This window comes from Zophobas morio, unplaced genomic scaffold (assembly GCF_036711695.1).
Source record: "Zophobas morio isolate AGI-343-1 ecotype UQ-CSIRO unplaced genomic scaffold, CSIRO_AGI_Zmor_V1 ptg000002l, whole genome shotgun sequence".
Taxonomy (NCBI): domain Eukaryota; kingdom Metazoa; phylum Arthropoda; class Insecta; order Coleoptera; family Tenebrionidae; genus Zophobas; species Zophobas morio.
The window spans coordinates 27,268,956-27,295,504 of NW_026972107.1; the positions used below are offsets into that span (position 1 = coordinate 27,268,956).

General features: G+C 34.0%; 1 protein-coding gene across 1 annotated transcript; it reads right to left on the reverse strand.

The window, feature by feature from the left end:
* Window positions 1–1,809: 1,809 nt before the first annotated feature.
* On the reverse strand, window positions 1,810–20,673 carry LOC135132338 (low-density lipoprotein receptor-related protein 6). Its single transcript, XM_064060410.1, has 14 exons — window positions 20,070–20,673; window positions 19,791–20,017; window positions 15,672–15,868; window positions 14,217–14,507; window positions 13,213–14,165; window positions 11,183–11,495; window positions 10,844–11,131; window positions 10,517–10,791; window positions 10,218–10,460; window positions 10,013–10,164; window positions 9,711–9,958; window positions 9,471–9,656; window positions 5,084–5,943; window positions 1,810–2,460 (listed from the first exon to the last, which is right to left on the reverse strand). The coding sequence occupies exons 1-14, from the start codon at window positions 20,146–20,148 to the stop codon at window positions 2,015–2,017; spliced, it is 4,758 nt and encodes a 1,585-aa protein (XP_063916480.1). The 5' UTR covers window positions 20,149–20,673; the 3' UTR covers window positions 1,810–2,014.
* Between the last annotated feature and the right edge of the window lie 5,876 nt (window positions 20,674–26,549).

The following is a 26,549-nucleotide window of genomic DNA, read 5'->3' on the forward strand; positions in this document are numbered from 1 at the left end:
CGCGATCAACTTAATCTCAGTTAAAATATTGTATAAACTGGCCCTAAATTGTGTTATTCTTTATTTTTGTACTGAGTTACTAAAAAAAATTCAATGTTAAAATTATCCAAACAAATTTAACACATTTTTTGGAAAACACAGGAACTTTAGTTATTCCTTTTATTAAAATAAAACAAATTTTTAAGGTAGTCAGAGAAATAGAAAAAAAAAACACACTGTCTGTCGCATTTATAAACCGGTTTTAGCAAAGCCGATTGCCGAACAGTCGGCCGACTAGTCGGTTTTTACTGGCCGAACAATCGGTTAGTCGGTTAGTCGGCCAGACCTACAGTCGGTACATCTCTAGTAAATATACATTACAGCGTATTTATAAAATGCAACTTCTGAAATTTCCACGATGTTTTCCGTGGATTTAAGGCAGGACGAAATCAGATCAGACGGGACCCTCAGAATAACATCTACATCAGCCACTGCTCAAAATTTGAAGACAATGCATTCCATAATACTTTTCAGAACTGGTGTAGATAAGCGAAATTACATGTCTTAACTGTTTTTTTAGATCTATGATAAATAAAGTTAAATCATATGAAACCATTGATCTAATAAAGGACTGGATGGAACCTTGTATACGTTTCTATACGCGAGCGAATGTAATCAACACAAGAAAGAAATAGCTACAGCGGTTATGCATCAGTGGGTAAAGGATGGCTGACCACGTATCACGTGCTGGGTGGCAAGAAACGCTTCATTTGAACGGGAATTAATACGTTTTCTTACGAATTTGTTCAAACAATTAATTATAACAAACGTTTGTTAATGAAAACTATATTTTTACAGTTTACATTAAAATTATATGTAATGTGAAATAACAAAAATCATGTTAAGTGGTGCAGTGTTGGAGATAGTCTTTTAATAAAATGAAATGTGTACAGAATGTACAATATATTACGAATTCAGTTAATACGATAATGTTCTACAAGTTAACTAATCTTGTAGTGTATGTTCATTGGTACATCTGAAATTTTTAGGATAAAAGTAATTAAACCTTCGATAAGTGACAAGGTGCCTAATTAAATTAAACATACTATATTGTGTGAATTTTCTAGTAAAATCGATTTTCTAAATCCACGTACAAATAATTAAAACAATAATTCAATAGATAAAAAATTACCTCTTTTTGTAGCAATAATCCATTTTTTTGGTAACTCGGAATGTTTATTGAATCTAACAAAATTTTTAAATTATAATTACGAAGTCCTTCGTCTATATAGGTGACTATTACCTATGAAATGAAACAGGATTGCTTTCTTTGCACGTTCTATGCAATTATACGCACAATACGATTTCACCATGTTTAACAAATAGTCCGATAAAATAAATCTTACGAAGAGTAGTCATTTTAATAAGGTAACTTGAGCCTAAAAAACGAAAATTTGCAAACACACCTTCAAACACCATGCGACAGCACGAAAAAAACCATAAAGAATCCTCCAGAAACACAGTGCTCTGCAGTTTCGCGTCAATGTTTTGCCACCCAGATAGCCCTATCTCTGTCCCACTGTGTTGGCAATGCGCGTCTCTCTCTAAGTTACTTCCATATAATATTATTTCTATGTATGAAACCCTTTTGATCACAAAATTTTCCATCAATTCTCATAATCCACATTTACCAAATTCTGGGTATCCACATAAACTTCCTAGTACACGCTTACAAAAGGGAAACTCTTCTTGTTAATAAAGCTGAGACTTTTTCGCTTGCTATCTTTAGAAATGAAACACCTTTAACGTAAACAATTTTTGTACACACAATAAAAGAATAATGTCATATATTTAGTTAGACATACGTATCGAGTATAAATCATTAGTCTTTAAAATTTATGTACATAAAAATATTTATAAATTAGTTAGGCACAATGTGAACAATATGTGGTAGATGAAAATTCGTCCAGAAAAACAACTTAATTATAAATAATTAATAAAATTTCTAGACAGCATTTTTTCCACCAACCACAAATTACGAATCATATCCCCTCGGTGGTGACGCCACCGGCGATGGGGGTGGTGGTAAAGGATTAAAGTAGGTCGATGACCTCGAACTTGGGGACGGTGGACAACTTTCACTATGGCAATGAGATCTTGGCGTTGGAGGTGGGGGAAATGGCCCTCCGTCATACCTACTCCTCGTCGGATAATTGCAGTCGCTTTCGTCACAAACATCAGTCGAACAGGGTGTTGGTGGAGGTGGTTGATTAATTGATCTATAATGTCTGTAGGGCCGATATCTGGATGAGGGACTGCTTCCTCTTGTTGTCGCCGGACTCGGAGGAGGGTTTAGAGGTTCACGTGGGTAACATGTCAGGCTTGATTCGTTTGTACTACTGGAGGCACCTGTGATATGGTTTCGATCATAGCTTGTTTCACTTCCAGTAACCATAGACATTCGAACTACGTCTGGGATACCTGAAGTACAGATAAGAATTATGCAATAATTAGATGTCCTTTACGAGTACTTTTCGAGCATTTTTCAGACTCTCATATTTTGAGAAACACGTAATTCTCAATGCTCGTAGAATAGTTTGAACAGGTTCATAGGTCGTGACACTGAGCCGCGCACAAACTCAAATCCGTTCAAACTCATCCGAATATCCCCAACAACGGGTGTGTGTATGTACGACGTAACTATTCCAGACTGTCTTGAAAACATTCGCACTCTGCATTTTGCTTTCTAACATTTAGCATTTTCGTCGTTTCGTTTATACAGGGTTATTTACGAGATGCTCCGCGCCTAAAAAACTCAAGACACAGTTCCAAAACCATTTTTGATATTTCACACCATTTTTTAAAACAGTAAAACAAATTTATCAATTCAAATTGAAAGATAAAAACACGTTTTATTTTTTACTAATGCAATACATGTTCGAAGTGTTGACCCATGTTTCTCCCACATGCGTCAATCCTATTCCAGAAGGATGTTTTAACACGCATTAATACATATCTCGGGTGTAATAGCTCTTATTGCTTCTGTAATTTTTTCTTCTAAATGGTCGCCACGTGTTTTTATCTTTGAATTTGAAGTTTTTGTCAAATCATTTGACAAGTGTTAAGGTTACTATGTTTAATGCTCCAATTGTAACTATAATAATATCCAAGATAGTAGTGAAAATGTATTTTGGGTTGCGTTTCAAATTTATTTAGACTATTACTCGTGAACCACCCTGTATTAATTATTAGGCCCATTTATTATAATAACAATTGCCGTAATCAGCTTCTCTAATAATACAGTTTGCATTAATTTAATTTTTCTGTTTAATTTAAGAAAGAATAGTGAAGAGAACTTACTTTCTTCATTATTTTTAATAGGAATAATTAATATTTATTTTAGATGAAAAAAGTGAAAAAAAAAACTTCCTTATGCTGATTTCAACGTATCTCCAATGTAATTCATTTGATTCCTTCTCACCACGTGACATCGCTGCGCGAAGTCGACGGGTTTTTAGCGACACGAGGATCATAAAGTTTGTCTAGAATTATAAGAATTTTATGGACTCTCAAAGTTACTTCGTTTTACAGCCCTGTTGTCAATTTTATTGTACAGCTGAAGAGCGTGGCGAACTCAGGTACAGAAAACATGGCTTTCTCCTGACAGGCTCTTTACCTGTACAATAGAATTGACGACAGTGTTGTAAAACGAATTAACGTTGGGAGTCCATAAAATTCTTATAATTCTGGACAAACTTTACCTAGGAATTATTGTATTATGGGTACCTCTTATACGACTGCTAGCCGTTTGGCGACTGCAAAGTTTCAACTGTGAGTGCAATTTATCATTTTTACGTATTTGAAAGCTTAGGCTACTTAACTTTTCCCTTGTAAAATGTTTTTTACACTGAAACTTATTGCAACAGACACCGCCCAACAGCGGACACCTCTCCACAGTAGACAATTTTCACTGTCCCAACGTATAAAATAGGTCATACAATGTAAAATTGCCGCATTTTTAGTTATTTTATTGTAAAATTACCTCTTCACAACGGACAGGTAATAGGTAAAGCGCTCCCGAGATTAGACCCTACAATAAAATTTAAAGATTAGGCCAACAGATTCTCGGTAACATGTTATAACTTTCTTCAACCCCACACCGCTCATAATAAATGAATTTTTCCAAAATAGCAAAGCTGGGGTGGTTTTGTTTGTCAAGTGTGAATGAACTTAGAAAACATTATTCACTGAACGTTTACGTTAAAGTGTGTAACATGGCCGCTATACAAAGAAAATTTTTAAGTGTTAGTGAAAAAATTGAAATCACTTATCAACACCACCGAGAAGTTTAAATTAAGCATTCGGCGACTATCAGAAAAATTCGCCGTTGGTAAAACGCAAGTTCCAGAAATTTAAAAGACGAAAAAAATATTATATTATACAAAGAAATAATATGTATGTAGCAATAAATAATAAAATATTGAATAAAATGCATACATGGATCATGGCCGACTAGTATAAAGGTTATGGCCTGTCCAAGAGGTACCATACGTGTTGCCATCTATTAATAATTACACTTAATAATTTAGCAAAATTTTAATTTGACTTGACATTATGGGACTTCAAAACGTGTAATGGTGGTTTCTTTCGGTATGAATGCCTTTGTGGCTTTCAAAAAGTGTTTATAATTCTTTTGTCGTTTTTGAATTATTAATAGATGGCAGCACGTATGGTACCTTTGGACAGGCCATAATCTTTATACTAGTCGGCCATGATATGGATGTACCTACATTATATATATCTTTTAACATGTACTTGTCGTTTACAAGTACATGTTAAAATGTACTGCGTTCTTTAACTCGTGTCTTGAAACCTCTTGAGAGCGGACAATTTTTGAGATTCAATATGGGTGTCCGTTGTGGAGAGGTTTTACTGTAGTACACCAAAAATTGTGTATTTATTGTTGTTTTATTTAGTTACGATCCATAAATAAAAAGGAGTGCGAAAATGCTTTTAATCTTTCCAATGCGGTTGATAGAAGTTATATAAAATTTTCAGTTTCAAAACGTGACAATACTTGAAAAACTTCGATACGCGAATTTACCTTTTCGTATTTTGATGTGTGGTTTCGGCTGCATCGGACTCAAGTCATCTTCCGATTGATCGTTAAAATCTTCGTTCGACCTCATCTTCTTCAAATAACAGCAGAAAACAATCCCAACAAAAAATACACCCAGCGATACTCCCAACCCAGTCCAAATCAATCCATTGGACGATGCCTTCAGCTTACTCGCACTACTGCAAAATGTTGGATCCTCATCAGAGCCATCCGCACAGTTCTCGACTTTGTCACAAACCAAATGTGCAGCCAGACACCCACGTGTATTTGCACATTTGAAACCGTCTCTGCAGCACGACTCTTCGTCTGAATGATCGGCACAATGTGCAGTACCATCACACACGTTATGCAAACTTATGCACGAACCATCTTTACAGTGAAACTGATCTTTTGAACATTCAGGACAATGTAATTCATCTGAATTGTCCTGACAGTCTTTTTCTCCATCGCATCGCCACGATATTGGAATGCAGATCTCATGGTCACCCGAAATTGTCGCACACGTGAATTTATCTCGACTGCACTTTTGCAATGCTGCACATGTTGTTTTGTCTTCTTTTAGAACGTGTCCTTGTGGGCAGGCGCACACAGAATTTGTGCCGTTCATAATACATAAATGCGAACATTTTCGTTCGTTGCGGTGGGAGCACGAGTGGTTTGGATCAGGTTTCGATACGGAGATTAAATCCACGATGTGAGATGCTTGAAGTGATAGGGGAGAACTTTGTTTTCCGGATTGGAGTTCTACTCTTTGAAGCTGGAACTCACGATCGATCCAGTAAAGCCAGCCAGAGAGGATAGTTAGTTGCGTCGCTTTGGTGGTAGTGTCGTTTACAAGGACTACTCTGTGAATTAAGAAATAATTTATACGATTAATAGAAGTTGGTCGAAGATTATTTTGACAGAACTTCCCTCGCATCTGAAGTACAATAAAACATCCAGCTTTTTCGAATTTTGAGTTTGCGATTTTTTTTTAAGAGAACCCGTACATAAAAATATGTATGTAACGTTAAAGTAAATGTAAAAGCGTGCTATACGTAGGCTTCAAATTAGTTTTTCAAGTACAAAACTTTGTGAGGACGTTATCAACATTTTTCAAGGAGATATTTCAAATTGGATAGGTAGTATAATATTAATAAATACAGTTTTGCACTATCTAATTTTCGGGAAAATGGATCCTGATTTAATAAATTGACCCATTCATTAATTTTATTGAGTCACACTGTACAAGCAATTCTAAAAAATATGAATGGAATGATACATCGCGAGTATAGACTAAGGTAGATATATATTATAGATAGGATTTATTCGGCAAAATTTTGAGATGACGCCATCATTTGGGGGTGTGTGGGGTGTGGGGGGTTTTGCAACATTTTAAAGCATTCGGTTTAGCAGATTCAAAATTAAATTGCCAAATGTTCTACAATTTTAAAAATCTGGATGTCTCGGATAAAAACTCAACACGGATTCAGTAAACTACACGTGTAGCACTACTTGACAACAATCGGTCCGGTAGTAACATATTATCTTTCTAACAAAAATCGACACAGGCGGGGGACCGCGGACAGATGCACAGATAGAGGAAAACGGGAGAGCTATTTCTTCGAGCTCTAGGGGTCATACATATATACTTCCTTCGCTTACGTTTGGGAAAAACATCTTTTTTTCAATGCAATTTGATTTTCGAGCTTGTAGATGCAACGAATATTAACAAGAATGAACAAGAAGTGACATTTGTGTCGACGCTTTTGATCTTTGATGGGGTGCTTATTAGTCTAAATCCAACCTAACCTCCAAAATCAACGAATGTTACAGGGCTAAGCGTTACTACACATTTTGGTGAACTTGCGCAGTAGAAATCACTTTTTTCTCGTCCGTAAGAGTGTCACTTCTTGGTCGTTCTTGTTAATATTCTTTGGTAGGTCCACAATAGCAGGTACACGAGAATTGGTTAATTATATTGTTGAGCAATTTAGAAACGGAAAATTGTTGATGAATTTTTGTGATTTGTCAAAAGCATCGTCCAATATTTTACTAAAAAACAGGTCGAAGGTTATTTCGACAGAACTTCGCACGACTACAAAGTAGAGGTGGTGGTTTTTCTCATGAACCCGAAGGTCATGCGCGCAGAAACTCAAATGGAAATAGGTGTAGCTACTACCGCATCTAAAAACATTGCCCTCGTAGCTTCCTGTGGTTGTCTTGTTGTGCACGCGATGTTTTCGGAATGCATCGTAAAATGTTTTTTTTTTAATTTCCCGGCATTATTTAGATCCTCCTTCACGCAGCTCGCGTTTCGTGAGAAAATCCACTACCATCTCTATAGTCGAAAAAATACGCATTCTTCGAAAAATTATAAAATTTAATTTGACAAATTTTATTTTTTAAACATAAACCTTGTTAAGTCAAAATAAAAAAAATACATATGTGGGCTGTTAAAGTGTAGGTAAAGGAGCATGTTATGTGTTTGTTTCTAGTGATTTTTTCTGTTACAAAATTTTGTAATGACGTCATCAATATTTTATCACGAACACGTACTCGTATATCAATTTTAATAGGTGCAATGGAATTACTAATTTTTCAAAAAATCTGGATGTCTAAGGTAAAAACTCATTCTTAAACCACAAGTGTAGGAGCATCTTATTTTATAAAATTTAAATAATATTTACTATTATAAAATTTGGTGATGACGTCATCCATTGTTGGTGGCGATGATAAGACAACTTTTGATTAGCATTTTACCGTATAGATATTTCTGACATACATGTTAGTAATTTCGCAGATTATTATCTGTCTAATAAAAATTGACGCAGACGACAGTAACAGACATCTAGGGGTCATAAAACGTGAAGAAAATCTGCAAGCAACGATTCGTCGGATGAACCTTATTATAATATCTCCTTAGATTACGCTTAGAAAGTAAAAATTAAATAAATTTTCACGTCCCTCCCTTATACTTATTCTAAATCACTTATCAGATAGGAGGTAAATAACATACTATAATACGCAAAATTCGATATTACATGGAATTCCACAAGGATCTATATGGGGTCGGAATATATTCTTGCGTTATATAAATGACCCCCGCATAATATCAGCAAAAATAAATTCATATTATGTATTTACTGATCCCCATTTTGCAATCAATTTTTTATTGCAATGGTTCTAAACTAAATAATATTTTAACAAATTAATTCGAACCCCTTTGAAGAGGTGGGAGAATCGTAAATATGTAAACTTTCTGGTTATCAATGACAAAGTATTTTATGGTTCTCCCAAAATAAGAATTTTCTTTAACTGTAGTTTTTATTAAATAATTGATAGCAGCTTGATTGTTAATATCCTAATCACTAATAGTTGAAATCACTTTTAGTTCTGCTTTTTGGCAGCTAATTAATTATTAGATTTTTTATACGTCGCGTCGTACTAAATCCATTGTTGTGACAGCACCGTTGGAAAATGTGTACATAATAAGTTGCTTCCACCCCCATGTAATTCCTTTAATCAGAAAAACTAACGCTCGGTCCGCCATCTTTCCAGTTTTAACATCGCCAAAATCTTCAAATCTTTTGAATTCCCTGGTATTCGTGTTAGGTGATATGTGTGTTCAATCATGACTTCATCAAACATTAATACGTAATGTTTTTCTTTTTGTTTGGAGGATTTCACTTTTACTTTTAAATTGTCAAAGAGAGCTTCGTTGCTTCCAGACCTGATTGGTATTCTATTCAGACGCAAAAACTTATTTTAGAAATATTGTCAGATTCACGGTTACAGAGACCAATCAAAAACACCAATTGCACTCTTCTTCTTTTCAGAATTACGACCGAATGATAGCACTCCCAGCTACGAAAACACGGTGTTACACTCACGGCCTACCACCCTATGGTACCCACAAAAAAAATCGATGCTTATTCGAAACACACGGTTGTCCCTATTTCAATGTCACCCGATGGATTTGATTACAATACTTCCTTAGATTACGCTTGGAAAGTAATAAAATTCACAAATTCAAATTTTATAATTCCCCGAATAATTAAAATTTTTCGAAAAAGCTGTTTGGACTGTACTTCAAGAGCAAGGGAAGTTTTGAGTAAATAATTTTAGATATGTTTGTATAGAACCTGATAAAATTGATTATTTTTTTTAAAGTACGTGATTTCCTTGGTCAAACAGAACATTACTGCAGAAAGTGTGTAATATATCGTTCAACGACATGTTATAAATTTGTCAATAAATTATGATTGTATCAAGCATGCAATATATTGCACAATCAATTTGATTTTTCTTCAACAAGCAACAAATATTAAATAAAATCTATAGTCCTATCTAATCTATAAAAAAAATAGCTTATTCCAACATATTAACTTACTGATTTGCTCCTTCGATATTACTCATATAAACGCTTTGTCCCTGGCTCCAAACAATTAAATCGTTTTCTGCGTCTACAGCAATCGCTGCGATGTCTGCATCTTTGGTAATTACTATATGATGAGTACCATCCAGTCTTGTTCTCACTAACTGACGCAATGGACCAACGTCAGTATAGAAAAGTAACCTACAATAAATTGTTTTAAAAGTTAAAAACGAAACAGTACAATAAGAACAAAACCTCTTTGTTTCATGTATGGCTAACAACCTTGGTTTTTCTTTCTCCGTTTTTACTAAAACACCAAATTGTGTGTTGTTATCTAAACGCGTTACGTTAATAACATCTTGAGAAGAAGTCCAAAATAATAGACGTCCTAGAGAATCGATAGTTAGATCGTATGGCTGCAATTCTTTAGTCCCATATACTACAGTTGTGATTAAAGTACCGCTACTGTCGGCTCTCTTAATTAAATGTGTTTTACCTTCAATCTGCAGTGATAATTGGAATTAAAAAATATCTTATTGTTAAAAGTTTTTACTTACCCAATACAGAAACCTTTCCAATGGATCAAAAGCAATCGCTCTTATCCATTTCAACCCCTGTATTGGCAACACAGCTTCCAAACAACCGGCAGGACTAGGCAACACACGTACTGTTAGGTTTTTTTGTGTATAAACCATAAAATTTTCTGGAGCTACAAGCCAAAATTTTTAACTATAAGTATTACATGAAGTAAGCCGTACTTACGAACACATTCGTTATTAACGAGAGAATAATGTGTAGGGCAAGCACAGGTATACTTGGCACCTTTTTCTGGGAGATCTGCTGGCAAAGCTAAGCATAAGTGTTTGCAACCGCCATTACTAGCAGTACATTGATTTGAACCATAAAGTTCAGGATGATAAACTTGAATATCGGTAATGTTGAAAGAATTTTTGTGAATGATTTGACGATTTGAACCGTTGAATTTGTTTGCTCTTATAAGTTCACCTTAAAAAATTTTTTTGAGTATTTAAAATTTTACAACCACTGAAGGGATAACTTACCGGTGTCATTGTCATTCCAATAAAGAAAGTCTTTATATAAGGTTAAACTAATTGGTCTGAACACTTCTTTGATTGTCCTTGCGTCATTCCCATTTAAATCTACTGACATAATTTCCGCTGAATTGATCTCAATCCAATACAACCTTCTGTGACTATAATCGAACGTTAATTGTGTAGCATACCCTTTGGTGGCTATCAGTTTTTTAATATTTGACCCATCCATAGCACTCTTTTTAATGGATTTTGAGGCCCCCCATTCAGACCAATACATTTGACTAAAATTTTATGTATTACTGACTACTCATCAAGCTTATATAATTCAAATACCCATTCGGAGGATCCAGAACTATACTATGCGGATCGTTAACTTTCCCCTCCCATAGTAAGGTTTTTCTACTTGATCCAGGTAATCGTGCTACTTCAATTCGCTGGGCGTACGGATCCGTCCAATAAATGTTTAGACCTAACCAATCAACAGCAATCCCTTCAGGAGATGCTAAACCCACATCAACTACTTTTTGTGGATTTGAACCATTAAGAAATGCACGCATGATGGTTCGAGTTGCAGTATCACTCCAATATACAGACATCGTATTGATGTCGTAATCTACGGAACTAGAAGAGCACAGTTTCAAATTTGATACAAACTTAATCAATAAAATATACCTGCAGTTACTAATTCCGGTAACTGGTACAGCGATATCGTTGTTAGGATTCTCGATTCCAATCATCCCAATTTGGTTTCTTTTAGTGTAGAGAAGAAAAATTTCTGGTTTAACACATGTACGACCATCGCTTCCAAGTTCATAGCCTAATTCACATCCACAGGTTTTTGTTCTGTTGTGTCGGTAGAAGCAAAATTGTGAACAATCACCATTGTTAATGTAACACAGATTTCTTCCAGATACATCGGTCAAGTTTATTGCCCTTAGTCCCATTACATTGGCTACTTGATCAAGAATCACTTCTCTATGCCCACCTATGAAAATCAAATAGTACATCAAATTGTACCAAATAAGCTTTGAAATTTAATGCTATCCTGTATAAGCAATTCTATAAAATATGAATACAATGATAAATCACACGTATAGTTTTAACATACTTTGTAAATTTTCGATAGGATTTATTCGGCAAAATTTTGAAATGACATGATTAATTTTTTGGAAGGTAGAAACAGATATATTTTGATTACAAATTTACTATGCTTACGGTAACTTTAAAACGTCTGCAAAATTGCAAAACGTGTTCATAAACCACAAGTGCAGTAGTATGTTATTTTCTAAAATTTATTGTAAAATTTGGAGATAACTTCACCTCAATATTGGTGGGCATGATCAAACACATTTTGGTTAGCGTTTAATCATCTAAACCAGGGCTTCCCAAACTGTGCGTCGCGGCATTGTCACAGGGGCGTCGCGTGTCGATGCGACCGCACTTGCTATCATTAAGCGAACACTTTGAAAAATATTTTCCTGATAATCTGGAGCAATATGACTGGGTAAGAGACCTTTTCCAGTCGCCCACACCATCGACACTTTCAATAGAGGAAGAAGAAGTAATGAAATTGTCCTGTAATTCCAACCTAAAGCTTCAATACAAGGACAAACTGTTTGAATTTTGGAGCTCAGTTTCTCATGAATATCGTGCCATCAGCACTGCAGCATTAAAGGTTTTATTATCATTTGCGACTTCGTACTTGTGCGCAACAGACCTTTCTGCACTTGCAGTAATAAAGAACAAGTACAGGTCAAAAATAGACTTAGAGAAAGAAATGGGAGAGGCAATTTCCAAACTGGAGCCCCGGTTTCAGAAGCTATGCTCAGAAAAGCAAGCATATCCTTCTCATTAGCCAGTCAGTTAGATAAATATCTCTTTTTATTTTTATGCTTATGTTTTGATTTTGTTCTTATTTTCTAACAAAAATGATTTATGTCCAAATAGTGTTTTTCTGATAACCTGTTACTAGGCTAGTACTGAAATTGGTAAGTATCTTTGGGGGCTGGGTTGAGGGGCGTCGTAAAAAAATTACGAAGTCCCAAGGGCGCCACAGTGCAAATAAGTTTGGGAAGCCCTGATCTATACGATATTCCTACCACATGTAAAATCTGACAACAATCGGTCCCCTAATTTCGAAGATTATCCTCTAATAAAAAAACTCCAGATATCAGAAAGACGGAAAAGGGAGACCTATTTTTTTTACTCAAGGGGTCATGAAAGATCGAGAAAACATGAAAGTAACCAGTCGTCCGATAGAGCCTCGTACAGTACTTCCTTACCCCACACTCGGAAAGTAAAAATTAATTCGACGTTTAACTTTCTTCAGCCGATTTTACATTCATCAACAGTAAACGTAATTTAGGCTAGTTGAACGATTGCAAATTGTTACTCACACTAGATTTTCAAGACTTCTTCAAATACTTAATGTTGATTGGAATTTAGACTACATATTTATGTGTAAAACTGGGATTACCATTGAACATGCGTATTTTGTATGTAGTTCCAGAGATAAATCCATATTAAGATCAAACCAGTTCATCTATATAGTATACTAACGTACAAACTTCATTAAACATATGTTTAAATAGAAATTTAGCGTGGTTTGATCGTAAAATGCTACATATAAGAATACAAATGGATGTATACAAATACAATGTGTAGTTGCAATTTATGATTCACAGACAAAAACAAATAATTACCTGTGTCTTTGTTGGCTCGATCAATACTCCTCCTCTGCCAATCTGTCCAATACAAAAAATCTCCCATTAAAGTGAAGCCAAATACATGCGGTACATTATCGTTAATCAAAACCATCCTATGATTACCATCCATATCAGAATACTCAATTTTATCAAGCTTTGCGTCACACCAATACAGTCTCTGGTTATTTAAATCCAATGTAATACCATTTGGCCAACCCAAATTTTTAGTTATTATCTTTTTCCTTTCAGACCCATCGAGATTCGCTCTTTCCACTTTTGGACTTTTCTCATACCAATCGGACCAAAATAACCACCCCAACTGAGGTGCTACCGCAATTGCTCTTGGTTCCATCAAATCATCAAAAATGATTACTCGTCTGTATTTTTCGTGCAATCGGCATACCTCCAATCGATCAGTCCCAGCATCAGTCCAATAAATATTCCTTGATACCCAATCAACTGCTATGCCATCTGGATGCTCGATTTCATTGGTAACAACGTTCTGTTGATCGGAACCGTTAAGTCTGGCCCTTTGTATTTTTTTTACTTCATCGTCCGACCAGTAAATGTAACGTTCTACTGGATCAAAGTCAACAGCAATTGTGTACTTTACATCACTAAGAGGTAGCGTTATGTGTGTATAGTCTGGAGAATCGAGGTGAACTAGATAAATGTCAGTCCTTCTGCCTAACAAAAGCAGTTGTTGCGGTCCTTCAGCACAAGTTAAATTATCTATTAATTTAATTCCAACGGGGCATGCGCAAGAATAACCCGGTGGATTTGGAGATAGCAAACACAAATGAGAACAGCCTCCATTGTTTTTTTCGCATGGATGCGATTGCTTTGGTTGTCGTCGTCTTTCATAAACTTGTATGTACATCGGAATTGAATCTGACAAGTGTATTAACTCCTTTGATGCATTCGTGGTCTGGTCAAAACTGTGTATGGACCTAAAAAAGGCATGTTCATATTCTATGTATAGTAAAAATACAACAACTTACCATGTTTTCCAGTCTGTCCAAAACAGCTTTTTTTCAAACATTGTTAATCCAAATGGATACTCAAAACCCGTTTTTAGTAAAACAGTCCTGTTTCTGCCATCATAAGTCATTACCTCCAAAAATCGCAAGTTCCCATCAATCCAATAAATTAGCTCAGATTCATAATCGATGGTAAGACCGTTGGGCCAGAATATGTTTGTATTTACGATTACTTTTCTAGTTTCTGGGTCCCCATTCATTCCTGAGCGTTCAATCTTGGGAATTTCGCCCCAATCGGTCCAAAACATCAAACTATAAAAAAAAGTATGCACTATATGCTACCTATACATATAACTTATTTTTTATATTACAACCAAAAAGGAGAAAATAGTAAAAACATAGATGGAAAACGAATTCGTGTCACTTCAAAACACGAGAAAAATGTCTTACATCAAGTTTAAAGCCGCTACTACAAAAACCGACCACGAATGAATTTATTGATATTCAGTCGTATATTTATAATTTGTTTTAACAAATAACTTGGTTTGAATTGGAAACATCTAGACCCACAATCCCCTGGTATTAAGTTTAATTAATTAATTAAATTTAATAATTAATTTTATTCAATATATATATACTTTAAAAATTAAATTAACTAGTGATTGCTATTTTATTTAAAGGACCGTTTACTGTAGATTCAGGATGTACATATTAACTAAAGAAAGAGACAAATAAACACAATCACTAGTTAAAATATATTTTGAAGTGGTTTTGCGAAATACATATTTCAGGGTGACTAGTTTTTTTGCCGGTCAGTGATTATTTTGCTTTGTGGGTTGGGGTGATATTAATATATTAAAGGCAATGTTCCGATTAACCGACATATCAACGCCCAGCCCAAACCACTAATGATAGAAATTTGAACTTTGGAGAGGATGTTGATGTTATACTGGACGCATCGTTTAAGAAGGAATTTCTCGAAATTCATTCTCTACAGGGGTGAAAAGGGGTGGTAAAGTTTGTACAGGAAAAATATTTCTACTATAAATTTTTATGTGACAGTTGGTATTAATGCTCTTCAATATATTATAAATACTGAAACACGTATTTCAGCTTTTTTCCACCCCCAAGACAATGAAACGGGGTGACAAAGTTAGTATGAGAAAAATATTTTTATGGCGATACATTTGACAATATTAAATACTTTTGGGTCGAATATAACCTCTTTTTTGAAGTTGGTTAAAAATTCGTCAGAATTTTAAAAAACGAATCGTCTACGGGAACGAAGTCGTGTGCGAAAAGCCGGTTTTAAAATAAAGTTAAAAGTTTGGCAATTTCCGAGTTTATCACAAATTTTTAACAGACGTAAAGAAATGAAAACTAGTATTTTCCTATAATTCAAGTTATTAAACGACAAGAATATGACAGATCGTTCGGAATGGAAAAAATATTAATTATTTTGAGATTTGTGCTTACCCCTTCATTGGAACCAAAGCAATGGCACGTGGTTGATCGATATCAGTCCAGAAAAGTGTTTTGCGGTGTCTTTTGTTTTCCATGCTTGTCACCTCGATGCGTTTTGTGTCAGTGTCTGTCCAGTAAAGTTTGTTTGTAAACCAATCGCATGCGAGTCCACCTGGTGATTCGATTCCTGTGCTGAGTATCATTTCAACCTAAAATTAATACGTCAGACATACAGTGTATCATTTTTGAAAAGTGGTCACAGGGATTTCCATGTTAAATTTTGTACCCTACGTTATCTTTGAGCAGAGATTCACAGTTGCAATTTTTACTGGATGTAATTTAGCTCATCTTTTGTTGATTTTATTGAAGGTTATGCTTTAAATTTAACGGATATTTCTTAAAAATATATAAAACAATTATTTGGGTATTTTTGTGGGTAGGCCGGCATGTAAAAACAGGCATTTATCTGAGGTTTCCAAAATTCGAGTACTTCACCGATTACTTGTTTTTACTGACCGAAATTCTGGTGCAATAAAGGTGTTTAATGATTAAATTAGAATTATGCTGAGAAAAATTACAAGTCAAAATGATAAGTCAAAACCTTCTATGATGTACTTAAATTTTTTAACCAAAACAATTTTTACTTTTTAAAGCACACATTAACAATTTACTACAAAAAGCGCTGTGGGAAACTAAAGTAGAACCCATACTTCCCCCACAAAAATCATCTCCGGGGTTTCTCCATAACAAAAGTTAACACGGGATCTAAAATTGAACATGGCAATCCCTATGGCCACTTTTAAAAAGATGTACTGTACATGTAAATTATAGCATGTCATACACAATAAAAATATACACAATTGCAAATGTTTCAAAGGAAAATAAACTGAAAGTATAGTTTTGGAAATTTCATTCTACCCTATAAAATTTTATGAACAATAATGAGACGGACAGTCGTACGTACAATCGTAAGAAATATTTATGGCAGTCAATTAATTCACATTACAACATATCAGAATTGCGAAGTTAATTTTTCAGCTTTGAAGTTTACTATTTTCAAAAATTTAATTCACGGATTTTTTTAACCATTTTTACGATTTCTTCAGAGCCTTCTTAACAACGTAGTATTGAGCTTATGCGTCATTTTTTATCAGCATGGGATTATCAAGGAAAATAAATTTTACTCTATTACTGCTCTCTTGAATATAACACACGCTTTTGTACGCTTTCGTAAGACTTTTTTAAACATTCAGAATGATTTTATAAAACAATTAAAAAATTGCATTTTATATTTACCCACTGCAATTCTGGTTCGCTGTAATGCTGCCCCGCTTCAATATGTGAATTGCTAACTGCAGAAAGGGGATATATCACATTTTTCAAAATGTTGAGGAAATGAATAAAACGTCTCAGATTTTTACAACTACTTGTTTCCGATCCCCGTTTTCAATTGTCGGTTCTCTATGTTCTCAGTTATCAACGAGTGTTGGTTAAATGCATGTTTTCTTTTTTGGGTCAATTTGGCTGTCAAATTTGACACTTGGACTTATCCCCTTTTTGCAGTAAAATGAAAAAAAAGGTAAAAAAAACACAAAAAACAGCTTTATTTCAGTTATAATTTTACACAAACATGTTATATGTATATCTCACTAAAAAACTTAATCATTATCGCGCTCCTGTTCTACAGTTGGCCAAGTAGCAATCTCCGGCCAAAATGCGTTATAAGCGTCTGGGATAAATCGTAAAGTGTTTGTTATATCCGTCATTTTCTTCTGGCTGATTGCTAGTTATTATACTAATTTTGCACTTAATACACGTAGTCATCTTCTCACAACAAAAATTTAAAACATGTTTAAAACGGTAAATTTTTGTAGGAACTACGAATTTTGCAATTATGCTCCGCCCCCCAGTCTGGCAACAAATGAAAATTTCTCCACTATTGAGGTCGCGGCAGGTGTGGGTGGGGCTTAGTTTAATGATGAATTTTTCATTCGTTTCCAGGCCGAGGAGTGAAGCGTCACTGAATAATCTATATTTCCCTACAAAAATTTACCATTTTAAACATGTTTTAAATTTTTGTTGTGAAAAGATGACTGCGGAGATTAAGAAAAAAGGGCAAAATATAAGCCCCGCCCACCCACCCTATCTCAATTGTGATGATTTTTTTATTCGTCGTGAGCCAAGAGGGCGTAGCTTAATTGCAAAATTCTTACTTCTCTACAAGAAATTACCATGTAAGACATGTTTTTGAGTGTCGTGTTGGATAAGAATAACGCAAGACGTTGAGACCACGGTGTTTACTGCAGAAAGTCGATATCTCCTGGACATATCCCTTTTCTGCTGTAACCGTAAATTTCATCCGCTTGTAGCCCCGAGCTAAATCATTAAACATGGCCCGTTTTTGCAGTAAAGATGTGTTTAGACCTCTAGAACACGATTATGTACGAATGTTATTGTGGTAAAAAATGGGACTTGTCCCCTTTCTGCAGTTAGCAATTCATGTATTAACAGCTGTTGTCCTACAATTTGTTATGTCAATGTCCTAACTACCAAAGTGACAATCGAAGTTAGCAGTCTCCGTTTTAATTTTATTATAATTTATAATCAAGTTGGTTTCTTTTTCTTGTTTTTATCTCGCATTTATTTTAAATCTTGACATTTTATCTTGTACAGTGGCGGAAATTTAAAGTCGGGCACCAAGCTAACATTTTCATCAATTTTGGTAAACGCGGCTTTTATTACCCATTTTACCTTCATCATCTCCACGGTGATTATGTATTCAATCTTTAGAATTATTTTTGTGTTTCCTAGAATTCTTTATACTTATGAAGCAATAGTAAAGTCATATTTACAGTCGTCAAAAAGTTCTGCCCGACTTTAAATTTCCCACACTGTACCTACCGTACGATCCAAAAGTTTTCAGACAACGGGAGGCTGTGATTAGCGCACGTAGGGGATGACAGATAGACAGCTAACATGTATTTATCAGAAAGAAATAGGACTAGCCTACGTGTATTAGTCATGGCCCCCTTTATCTGAAAACATTGGATCATATGATATAACCTTGAACACAATAATTTGCATTAGTGAAATTATGCTCATGCCAAGTGATTTCTAAAGTCGCGATCTTTTCTATAGAACCACTCCCTAGTGTAAATTTTCAAAATTTGTTTGGTGTAAGTGACCTTGACGGGTTTCTGGGGGAAAACATATGTGTCAAAAATTTGACAGGTTAGATGGCCCCATTGTCAATGTAGATATTTTATTTTAATAAATAGATGAACAGAACATACAGTCTGCACGGGATACAGTGCGGCATAGCTGAGGGCAACCGAAACATTCGTGTTGTGCTAGTTTCGATTGCCATGTCAACTACCGCTACCAACCGCGTTCGGCGTAAAGTACTAGGTGACAGGGCTACCAACTTGACTTTTTATCGAGTGGTTCCGTAGAAATGACCGCTACTGTAGACAAAATTTTCTCTTTTAATTTAGGAAATAATCAAATCATTTCATTTATGTCAGGGTTTAATTGAAATTATTTTCACCAAGTTATGCGGATTAAATACACTGCTCCGCAAAATTAATGCAAAATTGTATTTTTTTTTTAAATAATCTTATTTTCCAATTTGGTCCCTAATTCGTAATTATTAAATCAAATATAGAAATTTTAGAAGAAAAACAACAAACTAATAATGTTTTGGAACCAAATTGCAAGAAACCAAAAAATAGCACCTTATTTGATTATGCTTTAAACGTCGCTCAGGTAGAATTAATAACGTGTATTGCCTCCTCGAGCATTGATAACAGCTCGCATACTGTAATGCTTTAATTCCTTTTCCCAGTATGTTCCATAAATGCTCAATGGGATTGAACTCCAGAGTTAGTGCAGGCCAGTTCATACGTATGATTTCCACTTGTGCAAAATAAAATTTTGTGGGGCAGTGTATTTAACGGCTCACTGTGTAATTTCTACATGCCAAGTCAATAGGTCACAAAAAAAAAATATTTTTTCCCTAAAATACACCACAAAATAAGGAAGTCAAAAATAAAAGCCCACCAAATTTTATTTCAGAAAGGTGTTAGTACAGTGTCAACAATGATTTTATTGTGAGCATATTCAAAAACTCACCGTATTTTTTGTAGCCACTCCATCAAAGTCATCACAAAAAATGCTTTCAAGGTCATGCTTCGTCCAACAAAGCTTCTGTTGCTCATAATGATAATCAATAGCTGGTCCTTCAGTAAAATTTTTAAGAAGTGTTGTAGAAACAATTTTATTATTGCTATTTCTTGTTGTATTTGCAAGTCGAATCTCCTTGTTTGTAGAATACAAGAGCAAAGGACTATTTGTCTGTACTGAAATAAGTATGTAACAAATGGAACCTCACAAAATGTAAACAAAACTAACCTCCATGTGTTGTTACGCACGCAACAATCACGAAAATAGGAAAACATGTTTCTGAGTATTTCATCTGAAATAGGTTCATGTGTAGTTCAGCATAATTTGTTACTTCGTGATTCTTTGTTGAAATAGCTTTATTATTGTGTCAAATCTTGGTTTGATAACACGATAGAGTAATGTTTGCAAACTCTAAGAAAAATATCACAAAAAAATTTAAATTCTATTGTAACGACGTCATTATTGCACACGATTTCTTGAATTATTGTACATACAAATAAACCATTCAACAAGTAATGTTGATCATGGTATTAATTGTTAATTATAATTAATTATTACTGCTGGCAACTACATATAATCAAAACAATTCTTAGAATTGTAAGAACATAAACACAGGCACATTGTTGTTCGTCAATTTGATAACTATTACAGGTCAAATATTTGTGTGCTTAAACAGTGTAAAGATAAATAATTCTCTGTAAAGTCCATCTTTCAATTAACTTCACCAAAACCACAAAACCAAAACTATTACATCGCACAGACACACATTACACGCACTTAGCCTGAAATAAAAAAAAGACGACGCATGACGCATGACGACACTGACGACAGATAACAGAAGGAAAAGACAAAAACCCTGAACTCCGAGTGCGATTGGTGAGCTGTAAAAATTCAGCGCCATCATACGGTTGGCGCGTTTTTCAAATTCAATGTTTCAAATTACACATTATACAGAATGTCTCAGAAATAAGTACATTAATTTTAATACTGATTGAAATTAATGTAATGATGAGCTCTATAACTGTATAGAGCTCATCAAACTCAACAACTTTTTTTAATAGAGTTTTGTCAGGAACTTTTTAATTATCAGGTTAAAAATTGTGTAAGTTTTGTCCCAATTAAGGTTACCCGCCCATGGATCCTCAGTCCCCCATGGACACTAATAAATTAATAATAGTTATTTATGCAACTAGTGAGTAAAGTGTATTTTTTTACGACAAGGAAAATTTGCCGCACGAACTGAAGGCGAGTGCGCAAATCCGCCGAGTAAAAAAAGCCACTTTACTCACGAGTCGCATACAAAATTTTTTTCGCGTTCGTAACAAAACTCAACACCCACCAACTTCAACTATTTATTTTGGAAAATAGATCTTAAATCAGCCATTCCATAACGGAAACTATTTTGGGGCTACATTTTGACTTTGCGATTATTCGAATATCTGTAATGGATATTGTGCTTAAAGGTTTATATTTTACTGTACGTGTATTCAGTATGAAATATTTTAAAAAATAATTACGTTAAAATATCTTAAATATGACAAACATTGTATCAATGTTAAATCTTAAATAATTTATCCGAACTAAATGTGCTGTGATTTGATTTGATGTTGACACTTGCATAACCTTATAATAAGTTATTGAAAAGTGTCTCAGTTTAATCAGTTTTGTGTTAATAGTTATCACAAACGGTAAGTATTGGGGTGAAATACGTTAATTTTAGACTTTCAATGCATAGATGTCCCATCCGTTATCAAAAACGCGGATAAGTTGAGAACTTGAGTAAAACTCCGACTTTTAAATCAATTTGTTAATGCTTTTCTCTATTTAAGTACAAGTTCTTCTCAAAGTTTTAATCACTTAAAAATTAAATAACAACAAGTAAATAATTTGATTTTTTTAAATCTGTCCCGTCCATTATCATAATTCTGATCTTTAAAAACATTTTTCCTTAACTATTATTTTATCATGACGCTTCTTCATTTAATGTTATTCTAGGTATGAGTGTCGAGGTAGTACGTAAAGAAAAAGTACGGCAAGCAATGCGTCGCTACCGGCAGAGTATTAACGCGGATCCTGTAAAAGCAAAGTGGTACCGCGAAAAAGATGCCCAAAGAAAACGCGCAGAAAGGGTTGTTGAAAGAAGTTTTCTTGTGAAAAATCCTACTCTACATAAAATTAAAAAACAAAAAGCAGCAGAACGTAAAAGAATCTACAGATTAAAACTAAAAGAAACAGCAAAACAAAAAAAAGAAGCAGTATTTCCATATAAGTGTCCTCAATCATTGGGAAAAGCTGTGAAGAAAGTAAAAAGCGTGCTGCCCGCGAGTCCTCGTAAACGAGAGGCAGTAGTTAAACAACTGCTTTTTCAAATACAACCTGCAACCTCAAAAGCATCTACATTTGCAACTAATTCAGCGCGGGCCCTTACGAAAGAAGAACAAAAAAAAATCGTCGACTTTTATCTTCGTGATGATATCAGCAGACAGGCGCCCGGAAAAAGAGACACGAAAAGTGTTAAAAACGTATCTTCCGGTAAAAGAGAAGTCTTTCAAAAACGTCATATGGTAATGGCAGTAAAAGAAGCATTTGTTTTATATAAAGACGAATATCCAGATTGCAAGATACATATAAGTAAGTTCTACAGCATGAGACCTCAACATGTGTTATTGTCTTCTGAAACGCCTCATAATGTGTGCGTATGCAAATATCACGCAAATTTTAATTTTATTGTTGAAACACTTCATGAACTGATACCAATTTTTCCCGCAACTGGGAAAGAACTTTTAGAGCATATCTGTTGCAATACTCAAAATGAAGTATGTATGTACCTAATTTTGATACTTGTCGTGTTTTTAAATAGTTTACGTTTGAATAAAAAAAATTGATTTTGTTTGTACCATCCGTTATGTCTTGTCCGTTATCAACACTAGTTGTTATGAAACTTCGATACAATAACATTCTACGAGCTATCAAAAAAAAATATTGTGCCAAGCAATTGTTCAATCTTAGTTTATTTCACATTTGTCAATTTCATAGTTAATACTTACAGTAATTCGCAGAAAATTCCAATTAAATTTACTAAAGTTTTCACGGTGGGTAATATCGTGTCCCATCCGTTATCACTTTTCAAAATTTTTTCATTGGTCACAACAGCAGCACGTGTCATCCATAAGCGAATATCAAAAGGCTTTATTAAATCTGCTAATATTTCTATATTTTGTTTTATTTATTATAATAATAATACTGTAAGAAATGCAAAATTAACAAATAATTTTGCATCCACATGTCCTGTCCGTTATCATGGAATGGCTGTAATGTAGCCGTATTTTCCGTCTTGACAATTTTTTCGGGGGTGCACTAGAGATCTTCATCGCTGTCCGATTCCATTGTTCGAGCACACAAATTACCACAACACACCGAGAAAATTAATACAAACCACTTGTGTTGATGAATTATCATAGCAACGGCAGGCTTCTATGTTTTACTTCCATTAAAAAATTGATCTAAAGAGTTTAGACAGTACTTCCCTCGCTGTCGGAAACGTGACGACTGCATGCTTATTACGTTTCTTTTTCGCAGTGGATTTCAAAGAATTCGGTTTTGTAGTTCCTGAGTAAATCAATAAAATAAATTTATACATTCATTCATTTTTTTGAGTCACCCTGTATATGAAAATCCAAAAAATATGAATGGAGTGATAGATCACAAGTACAGACTCATCATATTTTGTACATTTTAGATATGATTTATTCGGCAGACTTTTCAGCTGACGTCATCAAGTTTTTGGAGGGCATAAGCAAATATATTTTGACTAAACATTTAGTATGCTCTTTATAACCTTAAAACATCTGCAAGATTTCACAGCATTCGGTTTTGTAGTTCCTGATTAAATCAATAAAATAAATTTACGCATTCATTAATTTTTTTGAGTCACCCTGTATATGCAAATCCAAAAAATATCAATGGAGTGAAAAATCACAAGTACAGACTCATCATATTTTGTACAGTTTAGATAGGATTTATTCGGCAAACTTTCGAGCTGACGTCATCGATTTTTTGGAGGGGATCACAGACCATTAAGCAAATAGAAAGACGTTCAAAAACCACTACGATTTAATGTGGCGATTACAGCGCTGCTCGAGCTCCTGCATGAATTAAATCCACTGATTACTAGATTATAATTACTATAGTAGTAATTTTATTTTTAATTACAATTTTAATTCTATAAAAATGAAACTAAATTCAGTAATGAAAAACATATATTTGATAACAATGACAAAATTACAAAACAACTCTCAAAGAAAAACAATTTCATTTCGAAATACCTAAAAAAAATAATTTAATTACAAACTGCTTAAAAAAACTCTTGAAACTACGGGTAGGTGTTAATTTTAAAACCTATTTGAATTATTAATTCTTCTACGATTATGTACTTCAAATTGTTTTTGCAGATTGGTCAATTTTTTATTTATTATTAGACGCACTGCCAAATTAATAATTTCCGTTCTTAAATCAGCAATATGAATGTCACAGTTAATCCAAGTAAAGCTAATTGTTGCTGTTATATGTTCTTTTAAATTTCTTGCAATATTTGGAACTTCTCCAAAATTATCTAAAAAGAAGACTATGGTATCGTAAATCTCAGCTAAGCATGTTACAAATTCTTTTGTAGCATATTTCAACCTTAATTTTTGATCCTGTTTTTTGTAAAGAGTGAAAATATGATGTTCTTCGGTTTTTTGTGCAATTATACAATTTTTACAGTCTTTACATGTGATAGCTTTTAATTTTTTTATTAAAAAGCCACAAACATATGTAATAGCCTGAAGATCATATAAATCTTTAAATGCAGCTCTATTAGTTGAGCTAGAATTTTCTAAATTTACCAACTCATTGATATTTTCTGTAAACTGAAAATTTGTTGGTTTTGATGACGAGGATAAAAATATTCTAAGATTATCGAGAAGTTTTCCTACATCTTCTTCACAATTCTTACCATATGCTTGATATGCTATCAAATTATTCAAAATATTACTTGTTTTTAACGCCGATATAAATTGAAAACACGATGGATTACTATTTCCTGAACCGTATTGTCGTATCACTGAAAATAAATTTTCTAGAGGATCCTGATTCAACATTCTTGTTCGCAAAAATTTGAATTCATTTTTTTCACACATCTGCCAAAGAAGTCTAATTCCACGAATGTTATTTAACCAACCTTCTTTAAAGGGCATAGTTGTTTTGAATTGACCACGTACTTCGTCATAAAATTTCCAACTTTCGATTTTTTTTTCCATTTTATTCCAAAAATCAAAATGACCAGATTTCTTTGTTAAAGCACATCTTAGCTTTGGATTGCAGTGGTTGTTACGCATATTAATACCAGTGGAGTTGAAACTGTCGAATAAATCATTTGCGTCTTTTACAAAGAAAGCCGTTTCGATTGCTTCTGAAGGAATATTTTCTTTTGAATCTATTAGAGTTTCAAGTGCAGCTGCCATACTGGCACTAAGTGTTTTTGCTGCAATTGACACTTTCATCTTTAATAATCTATATCTGTTCACGTAAAGAAAGGGTTCTCGGATTTTATGCAAAGTTTGAAATCTTCGAGTACTATCAAATTGATAAGCTTGTCTCAAATACATAAATTTAGCTTTCTTGGTTTCATCATAATAAATCGTATATTTAAGGAGAGCATTTCTTAATGATTTCAATAAATGGGGACTATCATATAAACATACAATTTTTTTTGAATTTACCTTAAAGTATGGTTCCTTATACTCTACATTTGATTCTTCTTTTAACAAACGTAGAGCCTTTACATTCGAACTGGCCTGATCACAAACGGTGCATATGACTTTTGCGCCGGCCATATTAAGTTTGCTAATAATTTCTTTAATTATTAGTTTTAATTTTATACTTTTAATAGAGTCCTTAACAAAATAGTACGCTATTGGTTGTTTCCATCCGGAACTAATACCTTGTATCATAAATACTAACGCATGGTTAGCATAATTTTTATTTCGTCCTAAAGATCCCAAATCCTCAAAACCAATAATTTTGTCAGTAGATCTCGAATAGGTTAAATTTGTAGATAAAGACACTTCATCAAACATAAGCTTGCATAATCGATCTCTTGGTTTCAGTTTCCCAATTCTCATTTTTAACTTATCAAATAGTTCGTCATTCACGCCACATTCAAAAGGTATATTTTTCAAAAATTTGTACAAAGTTGTTTTTGACGGAAGTCTGAAAAAATGTTTTAAAAAGCGATAACATTTTGGACCTCTTTTGTACATAGCCAAGGCAAATATTTTATTTTCAGTTGACCATCTAGGAATTTTTTTTTTCATGTTATCAAATTGGGATTTTATGAAGCTTGCACTTACAGAATTGCAATTTTCTTGTAAAATGTTAATTAGATGATTTTGGGGAGCACGTTTTAGAAGATCCAAGTTTTTTTTTGATTTACATAATTTTAAATTTAATCTGTTTATTGCCTGTTTCTGGCGTTTTGTTATTCTAAATAAAGTTTGCTCTCTAGGAGTTAAGTCGTCCACTCTTTTGCATCCTACCTTTTTCAAAACACTGGGTGAATATTTTCTTTTTTTCGGAGTATGTGATATTGTCGTGAGAATATCACAATGGCGTTTGCGTCTTTGTGAATTTACGCTACCATCATACTCAGATTCCGGAATAGTTCCG

What these genes read in the sequence shown, in the direction of transcription:
- LOC135132338 (XM_064060410.1), bottom strand. Translation starts at nt 20,148, where the DNA reads ATGAACCTATTTCAGATGAAATACTCAGAAACATGTTTTCCTATTTTC. An exon ending in CGTTAATAACGAATGTGTTC is followed by an intron (nt 10,165 to 10,217) that starts GTAAGTACGGCT and finishes TTTGGCTTGTAG; the next exon opens with CTCCAGAAAATTTTATGGTT. An exon ending in GCCATACATGAAACAAAGAG is followed by an intron (nt 9,657 to 9,710) that starts GTTTTGTTCTTA and finishes AATTTATTGTAG; the next exon opens with GTTACTTTTCTATACTGACG.